Source organism: Antrostomus carolinensis, unplaced genomic scaffold (assembly GCF_000700745.2).
Source record: "Antrostomus carolinensis isolate BGI_N321 unplaced genomic scaffold, ASM70074v2 scaffold1094, whole genome shotgun sequence".
NCBI lineage: Eukaryota > Metazoa > Chordata > Aves > Caprimulgiformes > Caprimulgidae > Antrostomus > Antrostomus carolinensis.
The window spans coordinates 31805-49085 of NW_010309996.1; the positions used below are offsets into that span (position 1 = coordinate 31805).

The 17281-nt window shown below is 40.9% G+C and overlaps 1 protein-coding gene across 1 annotated transcript in view; it reads right to left on the minus strand.

The window, feature by feature from the left end:
- Window positions 1–17281, minus strand: part of F13A1 (coagulation factor XIII A chain) — a 56589-nt gene that overhangs the window by 10966 nt on the left and 28342 nt on the right. Inside the window, exons 5-11 of the mRNA XM_010166253.1 lie at window positions 15469–15576; window positions 12920–13094; window positions 9104–9242; window positions 2833–2936; window positions 1937–2025; window positions 808–961; window positions 1–228 (exon numbers count right to left, since the gene is read on the minus strand). The exon at window positions 1–228 is cut by the window's left edge and continues 54 nt beyond it. Coding sequence (XP_010164555.1) covers window positions 1–228; window positions 808–961; window positions 1937–2025; window positions 2833–2936; window positions 9104–9242; window positions 12920–13094; window positions 15469–15576 — 997 coding nt within the window. The remainder of the gene's footprint in view (window positions 229–807; window positions 962–1936; window positions 2026–2832; window positions 2937–9103; window positions 9243–12919; window positions 13095–15468; window positions 15577–17281) is intronic.

Consider the following 17281-nt stretch of genomic DNA (forward strand, 5'->3'; position numbering starts at 1 on the left):
CTGTATAAAACACTATGTTGCCTGAGAGGTATGTAGTAGCAGTGTAGTAGTTGCGACTTTTGTTCCTGAAATTTATAGTGACTTTAAAGTCACTGCCAAGGACTGCTTTCTGCACTTGGAAGTCCATGTCAACATCTGTCTGTGGCTGATACATGGTGTCACGGGTAGTTTGCTTTTTAATGCCATACATCACAGCAGTCTCAAGAGCCAGTCTCTCCTCCTGTGAGCCTAGAAATGAATGAAAAACAAATTTAGAAGAGAAAAAGGTGTACTGCATTAGCCCACTTACTGATCACAAGGGTGCATCTTCCATAGTTTATGGTAGCTGAAATGAACAGATAAGGATAGTGAAACTTCCTGTGGTGTAGTTAATATTAGGAGAACTTTACACCTTCCAAGTGAGTTGGTCTTAAAGATTCAAGCCATATCAGATAAATAGGCCTAGCTTAATTGATATTAATGGAGCCACACTGATTTACTCTGTGCAAACATCTGGGCTGAGTGAGAAATGTCTAAACAGCTGCAGAGAAAGCCTTGAATTGTTTTGAATGCTTTGAGTTACCCCATGACTACCCTTTGTTTTCACTACAGCTTACTCAGCTTAAAGCATTTCTGAGTAGCAAAGCCTATGCTGTTATCAAGGCATCTGCAGTGTTCCTAGGATGGAGTTACAAATTAAAGAGTCCCAAGGGGCACCTTAGCAGCTTTTCATGCAGCTTGTTTGGAGCCAGAGGTCTTTAAATCCACCATACAAGATCTGACTGAGGTAAATCTACATTGGTGTGGTCCCACCCCATTTTAGGCTACCTTCTTGGAACTTGTACTCCTCAGTAATCTCCACCATTCCATCACCCCCAACTTCTTTGGTCACGATCAACTGCCCAACATGGGTTGTGTCAATTTTCTCTATCACTTGGATTCCATTTTTCTCCCTTCTTGAGTAAACAATATCACTATTCACCTATAAAATCAAATGAAAAAGGATTGAGATACATGGAAGTAGAGAGAGAAAGAGAAACCAGCCTATCTCCCCTCAAAGCCATGACACGTTGACTCTAAGTCCTACTTGCATTGAAGTTCCATGTTTAAAATTAGTCATACGCTACAATAATGACTAGATTAATTTTACTATTCGCAGCTCCAGAACAACAGACAGTGTAAACTTGAGTAGGCTACAGAGAAACTGTTTGGATGTGGGGAGCATGATTACACATTCCTTGCACCAAAAAGCTTTAGACCATAGAGACAGGAATGCTTCATAGATAAAATATCTTTATTCTCTTTTGTCCTAAGCTATATACTATTCAATTAGAGAGGAACTTATTCTACAGCTGCTGCAATTCTGGGCACACCAGCTCTGGTGGTGCAAGAGGTTAAAACTCCAGACCAGGGCCTCTCACTCCTCACGGAGATATTTCCCTCTCAGATCTGCCAATCAAACCACCCATGTGAGCTCTCCTTGACCCATTGCAGCCAAAATGAACATGGTGAGCAAAGCACTCTTAAAAATCACTGCATCCATTTTGACTGAAATAAGCAAGGGAGCCTAAACATAAGCAACAATGCTGGCAAGCCTGAGAAGGAACTAACAGCTAACAACGGATGAAGATGAGCAGCAAGAGCTAGTGACTCATCTGCCAGCATAGCTGGAATCTGGGAAGGATAAATGACCACAGCCTGAAGTTTCACTGGAGCCCAAGTAGCTTTTTCTGCTTATTATGTTGGTGAGCAGAGATTAGAGAAATCTCTGTCATTCATTAGAGCCATATCGCACCTACTGGCCTGCATGTCAGAAGATAATTATGAGATTTTTGTTTGACATGGAATACATGTGAAGTAACTTCTCAGCCCATAAATTGTAGTGGAGCTCTATCTTCTGTCTCACCTATGGTCCCACTGATACCATTGAACGCACTAAAAATTTTCAGTTATGTACCTCAGCATAGACAAAAGGAGCATCAAATGGGAAGCAAACGTGACCATGTTTAATGGCTTGAACTGAGGCTGGGCCACACCTGTACATACCTATGGGGAGAAGAGAAAGAAAGTGAGCGATTAAATTAATTTAAAAACTTGTCAAAATGCTATATTTTCTCAAAGAAAAAGAATTATTGGTGTTTGGTGAACTCTTTTAACAGTTTACTGGAGCTCCTGACGAAGAAGTGAAAAGGTTAATTTCTGTTACCAGCTCTCTAAACAACATAGACACAAGTCTGAAACAACCTAATGGTTTGGTACCTTAATGGCACTGTAAAGCCCACTATAAGTCTCAAGTGCTTGAAACACAGTTACAGCTGGTTTTGGTTAAAGCAGATAATTTTGGGAGGGCTCAGTTATACCACAGACTGAGAAAGATCTCACTGCAAATTTACTAAGAATATATTTCAAAAATTAGAAAATGAAGGACTGGGAAGAAATAGCAGTGGCTTCTCACTTTTTCTCTCCTGCCTACTGCCTGGTCAGGAAGTTCAGTAAGGGCTACAGCCATAAAATGAAGGAGAATTAATTTGATCAGGCTCCTCTATAGGTTCTCTAAAATTTTAGAAGCCATCTTTTGGCAACAGAACTGCCTCTCTGCTGTACCAAGCAGGTCCCTTCTCATGCAGGATTTTGTGGATATGCATCATGAGCAGTGTTATAATAACAACAGATTTATTTTAGAGCTCAAAACAAGTCAGGAGAAAGCCCTGAGCACAGGTGATTGTGGTAGCTGTTGCAAGAAGTTGTCACCGGCCATATGGTGCCACTGGCTCAGCTATCCTCAGCTCATTCTTTGCTACAAAGAACCCAAGTGTTGGAAAGAGAACTAAGGAGGACTTCAAGCAATATTACCATCACTGGTTTCTTGGGGTGTCCCATCAACAACCTGCCATCCTCCAAAACCAACAGGCAGATCAGGTCTAGTCATCCAAGCTTCATTCCAGCAGTGATAGTTCCTTAGACAAGAAATGAGACCACAACATTAAATTCTAGAAAGAAAGCATACAGACCAAAATAAACCTGTGTATTTATGTCCTGTCATTGCTTCAACAAAAACATTTGCCAATTTAGGCAAATGTTTAGGGGAGAAAAGGTGGTCTCTTTTTAGAGAATAGATTTTTAGTTTTAAATGTTTGATGCATATCTGTTAAAACCTGAAGGCCATAGTCTTGCACTGTAGTGTCTTGACTGCAAGTTGAAGAAGCTTTTTGATTCTTCTAATGTGTTCTGAATGCAAATGTCTCAGAAAACTTTCCAGTGCTTGGAAATTGTTAGGGTATATTAAAAGCTACACAAATCATAAGCCCTTTCCAGCCAGACACCTCCACTTCAGTGTGTCTGCTGAAGCAAGCTTTGAATCTTCTTCAAGCCATTGAAGCATGGTCTGCTTTATAACTATTAAGATTTATACTCTGGTGCCTCTTCTGAAGAGATTTTAGAATCAACTCCATAATGTACAGTGTGTAGCTTTGTTTTCATGGCTCAAAACAAACATGCTTAGCTGGTTTCCATATTGGTTGAGAAAAAGACCCTGCATAGACTTTATAAGACTATCCTCATCGTGGATTCCTTATAAGGTCTTCCCAGTGTGTCATGCCAATGAGGAAGGTCAGATCTAGAACATACAGCTTTCCATAAAACCCACCTACAACCACTGTGAGCCAAGTCTTGCCTTTAGGGCCCAGGACAGTATGCTGAAAGGTGAATTTCTGAAAGTGGGTCATCTAGGTGCTCAGGGTTGAAATGCTGGATGGTCTTGGAAAAGGCCAAAAAGACCAAATGACTTGGTTGGATGGTCAGGAAAAGAAAAAAAAAAACCCACTATGGCACCATCACAGTCTGCCCAGAATGTTTCAAAGATGAGCAGAAAAGAAAGACAGATCTTGTAACTTCCTGCAACGCTACTGGCACTCAAGAGAGAGCACAAGCAAGAAAAAAGAAAATCTGGGAAGAGGGTCTTGCAGTAAAGCCAGCAAAGTGTTTCAATTTCATTACTGCAAAAAATAAAAGAAGGAAGAAGTAGAGAAAGGGGCAATTTTGCTTGCAAATTATACATATCCTACAGCAGATATGAATAAAATTACATCTGTGTAGCTGCTGATGCAGCCCCTAGTACACATAATGATATTAGCAACCAAAATGGGATTGTTACATTCTGACCATTTCATTAATAATAGGTGAAAACCAGCCATGGAGCAGAGTCAGAAGGATCTGAGGCTTGTCTAACAAGACATTTCAAAGTGGAAATGAAAGCTTGGATCAGGGTAAAACTTGTCAGTTAGGAGAGTTAATGAAGCAGCTCTACAGAAAAGGAATTATTCAAGGAGAATGACGCACACTCAAAGAATTTTTGATGCTGCTGAGGGTAATCAATGCTGAATCATGCTCACAGAGCTTTGCTGAGGGCTACCAGAGAATGGAGACACACTTTGCGGTAGGTGGGTTTTGAAAACTGTTATGCCAACATGTGAAAGAGACAACCCCTGCCCTGAAACCATCGCTGGTTCACTTTGAATCAAACTCAGATGTGTCATTGCCTTTGTACTCTCTGAAAGAAGAACCTGAAGAGCAGGCAGGAGGGAAGGATGATAAAACCAAGCAGGGAATAACAATGTGGAAAATGGCAGCTCTGCTTCAATTCTGTAATTAGGTAATGCAGTTTTTTCTATATTTTTTTTCTATATTCATCCTAGGGGACAGGATCTTTTTATTCTTTCGATTGGTGTAGTGTTGGGTGCAACAGAATGGCAAATTTTTTTTTGTCTGCTGTCATGGAAATAACAAATACACTTAAGAATACTGAATGTGAATGGACAGAAAAACATTGCTTGTAAGCCACGTGAGCATTAAGGAAAGGAGGAATAAGGGAACATATTTCCCTTTCCAAAATGTAGCAGAAACTTCTCTCTGGTAGAAGTGAGCACAGCTGAGGAACTCGCTTTCCAGCCATAATCTGTTAAACTGATTCTGTCGTTCTTGTATTCTACAGCAAGCCTGAGACATTAAAGAAAGCAAGGATGGCTATGCAGATCAATGTAGTAACCATTAAATATTTACAGAGATAATTACAAATAGACTAAACAAAGTGATGGGGAAATTAATAAAAGATGACCAGGTGGGTTCTATGCCTGGAAGACAATTTAAGAAGGGTACTTCGCATTGCTTATGAGACAGGCACATGCTGGAAACAGCTGCTGCCCTTTCATTAGCTAATAAGTTAAGACATTGGGGTTGAGAGAGGCACTGATAATGTTAGTGAGAAATAAGGGAAAAGTGAGCTGGAAGTGAATGGGAGAGCAGAGGTCTCAGAAGGGCTTTCTCCATGGGTCTAGACATGGATGAACATCCATGAGGCCAGGTGACTTGGAGCAAGTTTCTGCTGAGATACTGACATCCATCTGCTTGGACCTCACAGTACAAGTGAGTCTTGATTCCCATCCAAGAGAAATATTCTTTAAGTGTCTTTATATCATCATTAAGAAAGACAAGGAGAACAAAGTAAGGGGACAGAGGCAGTACTGATGGGCCCAAATCCGGCCAGCTTTATAAAAATAACTTTTTGCAAAGTCTGTGTAATTTTGTATATGTGTTCTGTTGTTGTCGTTGTTTCCTATCCTGAGGGAGAAGATGATCTTTAATAAAAATAGATGTCAGATAACATTCACAGGGAGCCCCACACTTAGAGATTGATTGGACTAAAAATCCTGGCTCCAAGTATCCCTGAAGTCTGAGAGTTTTTAAAACCTGATGACAGATCAGCTCCAGCAGTACAAGGCAATAGAAATGATATATTAATAAAGAAAAAGAGCTTGCTTCTAGTTTTCAGGAGATTATAAATAAAAGTGAGAAATACATTTAAAAAATCATTATAAATACATTGAGCTTGTCCTCTTAAAAAAAAAAAAAAAGAAAGGAAAGGAAAGGAAAGGAAAGGAAAGGAAAGGAAAGGAAAAGAAAAGAAAAGAAAAGAAAAGAAAAGAAATAAAAGAGACATTAGAAATAAAATCAAGGTTAAGACACAAGCCATTTAAAGTCGGCATGTGGGCTGCCATGGAGTGTTACAGAGTAATGAAGAGAAAGGACACAGAGGAGAAATGAAAAGAGGTGTGTAATATATTAAGTCATGCCCAAAGGGTTATGTGCACCATGTACTAACAAATGCACCCAGGAGGATAAAAGGATGAACAAGGCAGTTCAAAAAGTAATCAAGCCAAAGAAAAGCAAATGTAGGATGGGAAGATGAAATACTAGTGTGAAGTTGTATATGGATTTCAGTGGAACAAGGATGATTTTAGATGATCTGGTCCTGTCCCAAAAGAATGGAAAACAAACAAGACTGAATTAAGAAATCTTGGGAAATAGCTGCGAAAAGCAGAGGTAGGGAAGTAAAAGGAAATGTCAAAAGTGGATGGAAGTTTTTTCACAGATCACTTTAGGAGGAGGAGAGAAGAACAGATGAGACTGAAAACTCTGAAGCATGGTGATGCTCATTACCGGGTGTATATGGACTGAACAGTGAGGCAACCAGTCAGTGGGTCTTGTTTCACCACTTTTATAGGCAGAGGAGGTTTCAGAAGTGTGACTGTTCCTTTACTGCTCTATGAGCCCTAGAAGACCAGTCCCATGAGATGTACTGATGTTCTGCTGTCACATGGACCAGATGCAGCTTAGTAAACTGGGAACCTCCAAGGATCCCGATAGGAGAGAACAAGGCAAATAGCAGGACCACAATCCTGGCCTTCAGGAGAGTAGGCTTTGGAGTGTTTAAGGTCCTGCTGAGAAGAATCTCATGGAGGCAGTTCAGGATAGAAGGTGGGCCAAGGAGAGTTGGTTGTTTTTCAAGGATCACCACCTCCAAGCTTAAGAATGGTCCATCCCTATGTGCAGGAAATCAACCAAAAGTGGCACGAGGCCCACATGGTGAACAAGATCATCCCAACTAAACTCAGACATTGAAAAAAAAAGTGCACAAGAGGTAGAAGCAGGGATAGGTGACCAGGAGGAATATAGCATGCAGGGATAGGTTTAGGAAAGCCAAAACCCAGATCAAATTGAATATGTCAAGGGATGTGAAGAGCAGTAAGAAAGGCAAGTACATCAGTATCAAAAAGATGACTATGGAAAATGTGGTTCTGCTGCTGAATGGGGCAGGGAACCTGGTGGCAAATGACTAAGAACAGGCCAAGGTATTCAATGTCTTCTTTGCCTTGGTTTTTACTGCTAATATTTGCCCTCAGGGATCACGGCCTTTGAGATCAGTGTGGAAGTTTGGAGTAACAAAAATTTACCATCTGTAGAGGATGAACATCCTTCTGTAGCCTTCTGTGATGAAATGAAGGATTAAGTGGGCAAGGGGAGACCAGTCCATGGGGGTTGGTTTCCCAGTTGACTTTAGCTCCACCTCCCAGAACATTGTCATAGACAAACTATTGAAGTATAGACTAGATAAGCAGACAGTAAGGTTTATTGAAAATTGGCTCAATTGCTGGGATCAGAGGGTTGTGATTACCAATGTAAATTCCAGCTGGAACCTAGTCAACAGTTGTGTACCTCAGGGGTCAACTATGGGTCCAATACATCTTCATTAATGACCTGTATGATGAGACCTACTACACCCTCAGCAAGTTTGCTGACATAGAAAACTAGAAGAAATGACTGATACACTAGAGGTTGTACTTGAGGAGAAGCTGAGGGAGCTGTGACTGTTCAACATGGAGATGGGAAGGCTCAACAGGATCTTATTCTTGTGTATAAATACCTGGTTAGGGAGTCAGGGGGAAGAAGAGAGAGTCAGACTCTTAGTGGTCCCTAATGACATAACAAGAAGCAATAGTACAAACTGAAACATGGGAAATTCTGTCTGAACATCAGGAAACACTTTTTTACCTGGTGGTAAAAAAGAGAGTGGTTGAGGACTGGCACAAGTTTCTCAGAGAGGTTGTGGAGTGTCCATCCTTGGAGATATCCAACCAGATACAACCTTGAGCAACCTGCTCTAGCTGGCTCTGCTTTGAACAGGGGTGTTGAGTGATGTGCAGGAGTCCTTTCCAGTCTTAATTATTCTGTGATGCTGGGATACAAGCTTTAGATGTAAATTAACCTAATTGTTTTCCTTAGATTCCCTCTTGGTAGCAGATTACTAAAACCATATTAAAAAGGTTACAGCAACACGTTCAGTCATTTCTTCTACCACAGAATGGGTTTATTACAGTTTTAATATAAAAACTTCCCGAGATTAAGTTGTTAATGAAACATGCTGATGAACAGCTATGCTGATGAGCAGCTACGCTGACGAGTTGAAGATATCATTGACACAAATCAGGTATATTAACACTGAATAGGACAAGTATCTCCTCAGTGTAGGAATATATACAGAGGTCACATTCACTGCTTCATCTGAGGAGCTGAAGCTTGAGGCCCAATAACCCACACATAATTTCTACTGAACAGAACATATAATCAATACATGCTACACTTCTCCTGTCAGACAGGAGACAGTAGGACTTCGAGGAGGAAGTTAAATCACTGTCTTTTCCAAAAGAATATGTAGACTCAATTTCTTGTTCCCAGGGAGCTTTCTTTTTATAAATTTGGTGATAGCACTTCAGTAACTTGTATGATACCTTGGCTCGTTTCTTTCTCAGCTAAACTGGATTTATTTTGGAAAGTACCTCTTTGCAACAGTGACTGCATGTACACAATGTAAAACCAGCTTACAAATATGGGAACTGGGCAGAAGCAGGACAAGAAGGGCATTTTTCTGTAGATATTGAGGTATCCCTTTGGGCCTGGCTCCAGGCTGATGGAAGTGCCCATCCTACCCTTTTCCATTTTTAGAAATGGCCTAGCCCTAAGCAGCAAAAACCCATTCCAGCTCCCCTCCAGTGTGCTTAAATGTGCATTATATTGAAAGGTAACATTAGTAGTGGCATCCCCTAGAGCATGTCTCTTTATATGACAAGTACTTTATATTAGTTAACCTACTAGCAATCCATTCATTCTGTTTTACACAAGCTAGTGGTGTTCTTCAATGCACAGAGAAATAAATAAACCACAGGCATCACTGTCATGGTTTTTTTACACTTATATAGTTGACAAATTAAAGGCATTTACCAGAACTCACCAGATAGAGTCTTTTGTAAGTTTGGTGTCCACTTTCCCTTCGTCATCCAGAAAGAAGTCCAACACTAAATTGGCGTTGTTATCGTGGGCAGAAGAATAGTTGGTAATGAGTCTTGCAGGTATCCCCAAGCACCTCAAAACTGTGGCAAAGAGAGAAGTGTGATGAGAAGGACGAATATGAAGACTGTGTTCGTGGATGACAGGATAAGTAGAGAGAAACTACTAATAACTAGAATAAAATGGAAAAACTCAGTCAAATCAACCCAAATAATTCCTCCTATCTGCCTTTATATAGAATATATTAAATATTTTATTTGGTCTTGAAATGATGAGCATTCAAACAATGTAGTGGTACAATGGTTATAACTTAAGCAGCTGATTACCAATACTTTTAGCAGTCTTGCATAGTGACCACACTGCAGCTTTTCAGAGCAAATCTGGGTGCAATGGGTCCGCTGCATGATCAAATGTGGTATAAAGAAAAATAAGTCTGAGCTGCAAGAAATGCAAAATATATTAGGTCTCCTGGTATCGGTAACCCAGGAGAATTGTGAGACTGTGCTAAAAAGAAAATTAATAGAAAGTGTCTCCTTTGGGTTGACTTGGAGTTTTCCTGTTTGACATTTGCCATCAGAAGAGCTCTGGAGAACACAAAGAATAAATCAGAAAATCATTGCCAACAAGGAAGAAAGCTGCATTATTTGCAAGTGAAATGTCAGAGCTAGAGAGTCTGAACAAAATGCATTACATAATTTGTATTCATTGCTAAGCAATAGAATTTTGGAGTCAATAGTCCCTTCCCTTAAAGGATCTTAAAAGGAGGATTAAAAAACCCAAAAACTAAAACAACAACTAAAAACTAAACCTACTCCTAAATCTTAGATCATCACAATGTAGCACTGATTGCTCTTCTTCCCAGTTGGCAAGTGGTAAATTTGGGATATATGGAAATGCTGTGACTATGTCTGAAGTGCAGTAGTGTATCATTAGGCTTCTGTGTTTGTGGTGCACCCCAGCTGATAAATAGGCATGGAACACAGCCCTTGAATGGGGCTGCAGAGTGAAACATCATCTCAGCTTTTCCAGATAACATATTTTGTCTCTCAGCCAAAAAAAGTTCCTGTTTTCCAAATTAGGAGCCAACATGTTCTGCAGAAAACAGAGAGTTTTCTTCTGGAAAAGGAACATTTTTTATTGAAAATCCTATTTAAAAATAGTTCTGATGCTGCAATGTTGAACGGCCCTTGCTGCTACTGCTGGGTTTTGTATATTCATTAGTGTCACTACTGTGACTCCCAATAAAGTGTAACGCTGCACATTCATTTCAAGTTCCTGGATGACAAATTACCTGGATGCATCCAATACCATATGTACCTATTGATTAAACTTAATTCAAGTGCCCTCCCAGGCTTGCAGCACATGAGCCATCAGGGCTCATTGAAAATAATTTGTCTGACAATTTCAAGATTAATGACCATTTTTCAGAATGTTTTAGCATTTTTAACGGATGGCTATCCAGAGCGTACAATACAGTAACCTTGGAAAGGTGGACTGGTCACAATGATAAAACAATGGCAGCTGAGAAAGACACAAAATCAGCTCAAAACAACCCTTTTAGTTGCACATGGCTGTCTGGACCTTTGCTGTCCTCTCTGTGCAGCAGTCAGCAGCCAGATGTGTCAGTGACTATGTATCAGATCAGCCACTGGACAACATTTTCATTTCATAATGCTCAACAAACTTTATACTTCAGCAATCCTTGCAGCAGTACAAAGTATGGGGTCTCTGACTTGACTAACTTAGTCAGCAAACCAAGTCTAGTTTTGCCCCAGATAAATACGCCTCTCCATTTAACACAGCAGGCTGCGAGCCCCCGCTGCCTTGCCCCAGTTTCACAGTGGCCTACAGGCAAAATATTGCGTAGTGGTGATTCAAGGCCAGTGCAGGGGGAAGGTGGGAGAACTGGTGTGTCTGTCTGTGAACTAGAGAAATCCAGATGAGGCAACAGGTGGAAGCCACTGTGAGGAACTGCATCCATAGGAAATATTTGCAAGAGTGTTTTTGAACCCACTGTGTTCTGTAGAGGCTGAGGAGCATCAAGTACAGACCATGAGACCCCAGGCAGTGAAGGAAGTGGATATCTCTCAGGTTCTTTGGATCTGGGTGATTGCTGATTATCCCATTGCATGTTGAAGGGCAGAGAACCTGCCAGCACCTTCCCAGATCAAAACAGGAATCTCTCCAGATACATGAAAGAGAAACTGAGAAACCTAAAACTGTTTCCCCCATTGCAGTTGTGAGAAGCATGTGCCAACAGAAGACTAGGTGGTCAGAATACAGCTTCATTTCCGAGGTCCTTACTGTTTTGAATAGCTTTTGAACTACCTAAGTTAACCAAAATGAGTTATAAAATTCAATTATTCAGACTAGAGGAAAATTATGTACAAAATGAAACATACACATACAGAGCTGGCAAAAATAAAGCAAAAATGCAGAGATGTCCAGGGCTGCCTGAGGGTGAAGAACCAGCCTTGTAACTTGTCATTAATTATTGAATTTCGATGTTCGCTGCAGAAGATGGGTGATTAATATCCTTCATTTTTGATAAAACTAAAGTATAATGCTATTCCTTGAGACAGCAACATGTGACAGTATTGAGACAGATGAAAAAGGGAAAGGTTTCATGAAGAGTTTTTCTGTAATTTCCTTTTCACATCTTAAGTACAAGGACCAAAGCTTAGACCTTCAGCTGTGGCTGAAAAGTAGTTGATGCAAAGTAGGCTCCAAGCCTGCAGAAATACCCATTTTTTCCCCTGGTCCTAAGCTGGTCTTGCCCCCTCCAAGTTTGATACTTAAATGCAAATGTTATAAGTGTCTCTAACGAAGATCATCTGAGCATAAAATAGACACTTTTAGTTTCTGTTCAACTTCTTCTATTGGCCAGTACCATAAGTATAGGAACTGCTTGACTGGCTCTACATTGGCGCTTGACATAAGCATTGCTTCCAATGTCTGGTCCTCATTATCTGTATAATGCACATTTTTTACAATCCTAGAGTCTTTCTTGACTCCTAATATGCTGCAGTGTGTGCCAGTGTATTAGCAGTGTTCATCTGGGGTGCTGCTGTTAGCAAGTGCTAGGCAGTAAAAAAATGGGACAAATCCAACACTGCTTTCCCTGCTGGGTTTTGCAGCCTGCAACACCCTGTTTGCTGCAACACTGGAACTCTAGTTGGAGCAAGTGTGTTTAGACTTAACCTTGTAGTGCTAGACAATTATTAAACCAGGCCAGCATTTTCCTCATTGCTCTCGCTCACAAACCCCATAGAAAATGTTAACAGTGCTCAGTAGACAGGTGCTGGGACAGCACACGTCAGTCTTGCTAAGAACAACCCTTGTTAGGTGAGATTTAACCTTTCTGGAGCAGAGACACCATCATGTATCCCATATTGGGCAATAGCTTCATTTTGCAGGTCTAGATAAGAAGTCCCCTGTTCATTTCAGATTTCCTAACAGAAATGTGGAGTGTGCCAAAAGACTAACTTTCTCTCTCCCTAATTTACCCTCTGTGAGTCACTGAATATATTTTACTGAACAAATAAATAGTTTACAGATTTATGTGGAAGAGCAGCTGAACTGAAGGAGACACCAGAAGTTTATTTAAAGAGCATCTATTTTAGCCATGTATTTTTAAGTATCTACTATTTACTCCTGAACACCACAGAGCCAGAAAATCTTTTAGCTAGTTTAACCTAAAAGCTCCCTCTGTTATGCAAGAATGATATAGCAGGGTGGAGCTTTTCTCAATGATACATACATGTGTTGAAGACACCAGCAAAGACCCAACACTGGCCATATCGCACTGGCTGCTTAGAACTGTAATACTCCAAGAGAATGTCCACGCTTCCTGTCCAGGCTGAAGGTGCGACCCCATAAGTGTATGTATTGTCCCAGGATCCAGCAATCACACCATTATCATCCCTGGAGTTGATCTAAAGACAAAGGAAAGGAGCTTTAGGAATGTCAGAGACTGAATAATAAAGAGCTCTTTAACCCAGCAGATAAAGATAGGATGGGAGAGACTGAATTGTAGACAAGTTTAGACTAGAAGACAGAGATGTTTAATTATGAAGGTAGGAGATGAATAGAACAATCTTGCTAAGGGCCATGGATTTTCCATCACTGAACAATATTGAACGAAGATCAGACAACTAAAAATAATGGTGAAATTCAACACCACACTGAGTACCCATTTTGCCAGTTTAGTAAGTCTTATTAACGTTAAGCATATTTACTGCTATATATTTATAATAAACATGATCAGTTATGCACTGATAAGCAAGCCTCAGAAATACTAAGCTGGATTCATTCCTAACATCGCCCGCTTTTTTCTGTCTGTATCAGCCCAGAGATTTTAATAAACTCACTCCTGATTTACAGCAGATTGAGAAGAAAACTAGTCCCCTGTTTTTTTAGAGTAGAAACTAATTTCTTCGGTCCAGCACACATGAAAACAAGAAGGAATTTGCTATATAAGTTTTCCCCTGGTAAGATTATACAAAGCAAGGAGTTTTGCTGACTAATGGCTATACTGATAGGCATTAATGAGCAACACATCTCCTAACTGCAATTTGAACCAAATCAGTTGAGGCTGTGCAAAAAGCTCATTCGCTCTGTACCTTTTAATTATGCTAATGTGGAACAGCTACACGCCAGCCAAATAAATCACAATTCTCATTTAAAAGCTCTTGGCTGGATTAACTACTGTTTTATAATTAGAAAATCGACTTCCTGTGAACCCTAGGATTGACTAAAGATAAGTATTCAGAGTCATAACCAAAGGGTTAAGGGGTTGTACCCATCTCACTGTTGTGGGAAACATGCCAAGAGAAGAGGCACTTCAAGGACAGGGCAGCATGTTGATTTTCAGGCTCTCCTCTGGCTGTAAAGGCATGAAGAAGGAGGTGGCTCTACCTGCTCTGCAATATCAGGAAGCCTCAGAAGCATCCCAGCATGAGGCACCTCCTCAGATGAACTCAGCTTTACCACTTGACATCTTGAGTGAGAATGAGGGTAAGGAACATGGGCAGGACTTCAACATTTCTTGGCCACTTCTTACTGAGGTTCAGATCTCAGGGGGCCAAAGCTCCCACCCACCTATGGCCTAATCCTGCAGATTAGATTTAAAGTCCACTGACTGCTGGATTTTCAGTGGTGAATTTCTCTACCTCCCTAAAATGATTGAGTGGCTCAAAACCTCAGCAGTATCCAGGCTCCCTTTGGGGTCATAAACTTTGTGCTATTCTGCCCATAGGTCCCTACACAAGGCACCTTTTACATCTACTAGCCCAGTGATGAAGGAACCACATTCAATTCTTACTTCTATCTGAAGGTCTGAAGTCATATTTCTAATATCTGGGGTGAAGGAACTAACCAAATGTTTAAAAGAGAAAGAGAAGTGGGAGCACTCTCAATCCTTGTTGCTGAAGCTATTCTATTTAACTTGATGTTATGCAAAAATCAGCATGTGGCGCTGAAAGGCTGGAGAACTCATTTCAGTGTTAAATAAGACAAAGAGCTCATTGACTTAAAGCCTGGGCAAATGCTGTAACAAGTGTGTTAAAGGATCACTCATGTCCAGCAGCCATGTTTTGCAGACAGACTGTTTCAGTAGCTGGCTTTGGAGAACATCTAATAATGCTAGCTCAATGACTAGGGTATTCTTCTGGGAAACAGAAGGCATCAGTTCAGACCTCTGTAAGGCAGATGAGAGGATGTAGCCTCTACCTTCCACATCTTGAACGAGTCTTTCATCTTGCTTACTAGGGATGGGGCTGCTATTGTACCCACAGCATGACTCCTGGCGCGTAGTAGCTGGAAAGAATGGAGATGTGGGAATTCTTCTTACTTTTTGCTTATGATTATTTTAGGAACCGGCATTCTGAATAGAGTAAGTTTTGTGGGCTCCATGCTTAAGAGCACGGCTCTCACAGTGCCAAGTTCTGGGGCCAAGGTATCTTATGTAAACGTCATCAGCTTGACTAGGCCATTTGAGGCTTAAAAATCAGACACAAGTGACATCCACCATGCAGTCTCTTAACACCCCTTTGAGGTTAGTGCTGGAGTTCACATAAAGTTTCTCAATTCCCCATCCCAAACTCCATCCATCATACCACCTTACCACCTATGGCAGAAATAGTTTTCTCGGTTACCTCAGGTACCAGAAAGTGAGCACAGTGTCACAAGAAATGCTATCATGCCTGGAGTGTAACGTCCAAAAGTAGTTTTCCTACCAGTGAGGTACCATTCTCAGGAAAAGGTGATGAGCTGACATAAATATTTCACCTTTAGGCATCTATTACATACCACTGCAGAGGCAACACGGCAGATTTTGATTGGATTTCCACGCCCAGAGAGCTCCAGTTCTGCCTTGTCCATCAGGAACAGGCAAGCATCCAGAATGTTTTCTTCAAACTAGATAAAAGAAAATAAAAAGGGAAGCAGAGGCAAAATTGAGTTACTTTTTATTCTGGAAAGCAAAGGTGAAGTTACTTTTCATTGTTGTTATAATAGCTGATCAGCTTCAAAATTATCTGGTCAAGTCAAAGTTCTGTGTTTAAAAATACAAGTTTTCTTCTAGAATAATCGCCCATGTATGGTAAAAAAATGTGAGAGGCTATGAGGGAAAAAAGTGTGTCATTTTCAATTCAATCTCAGTCCCATTTCCAGAAGGTTGAAATGACAACACAGCCTTCCTGACAGGACATAAAATTTTAAGTGCTAACAAGTATATAATAGGAAGATATTATAATAATAACTACAAGAAGCTAGTCTGCTCATGAAGGACTTCATGTCCTTCACAGACTCCAGGCCTGTTAATTTCAGGACTTCTCTGACCCAGCTCATGCAATGCTGGGCAGTTGAACAATAAGTGGTTTGCCAAAGTTAATTTGAAGACACCTACATTTTAAAATTATTTTTAAAATCTCTTTAATGTTGACAAGCCGAAAGCTGATTATATAGATTAATCCTGGTCTACAAAACTTAGACATCAAAAATACCAAGTGACCTAAAGTAGTCTTCTTCAAAAATAGAGTGAAAATGTACAGTTTCTTTGACCCAGCATGAACAAGCACAAGAATGAATTGAGGGCAGAGGTGCCTAAATAGACCAGAAACCATTTGTCACAGAATTTGCCCTGCAATATATTTCATTTTCCTTGGGACAAACTGCCTAGCAAAGGAAAATACCTCTGTCCTCTGGAAAACAGCAGGAGACAGGAAAATACATATTAATAAAACAAATATCTTCTAGATGCACAATCTTATATCAACATTCAAGGCTGTGACAGAAACTCCACGGAGCTCTTCCCCTTGCTGTGTTAGGTTTTATGTTCTACGCTTGCAACCTTAAAGATATGATTCATACTAACAGGAGTTTTGCTCTCATGCTTCTACTAGAGCTGGATTGATTTTGCAATTGTCTCCAGCCTGGCTTAGGGCTCTTGGGAAGCTAAGGGTGATCTGAGTTTTGCCTCCTGAAGAAAGTGAGCAAGAGTCCATAACAAGCTGCTGCTTTGGCAGCCTGGGGAGAGGCAGAGGAGAAGGAAGGAACAGGTTGCCCAGAGAAGCTGTGGCTGCCCGCTCCCTGGAAGTGTTCAAGGCCAGGTTGGATGAGGCTTTGAGCAACCTGGTCTAGTGGAAGGTGTCCCTGCTGATGGCAGGGGGGCTTGAACTAGATGATCTTTAAGGTCCCTTCCAACCCTAACCATTCTGTGATTCTGTGAAGAGTGAGGCCAGAGAGCTGAAAAAGAAGCCCCAAAGAGTCAAGGCTGTGCTGATGTTGCAGGGAAGATCAGAGGGATGGGGGTGACATCCCAGGCAGCAGCCAAGCTCTGGCAAAAGCCAAGAAAATGGAAGCATCAGTGTGTTTCACCATACTCAGCCATTTCTTGGCCAACAAAAGTCCTTTTCTTTACCTCTGCCTCAAGCCTGCCTGCCTCTCATTGCTCAGGGTACCACTGCTGTATGGATCCTTTCAGCAAATCTCCTCCAAGGCAGCACACCCCTCTCATCATCACCCACACTTGCATTGAATTACTTTCTCTGGAGCAGATGTTCACTAGTGAGTTACACCTCATAGTCTGAGCAAAGCTCAACTCATAGTGTTTGGGCAAATA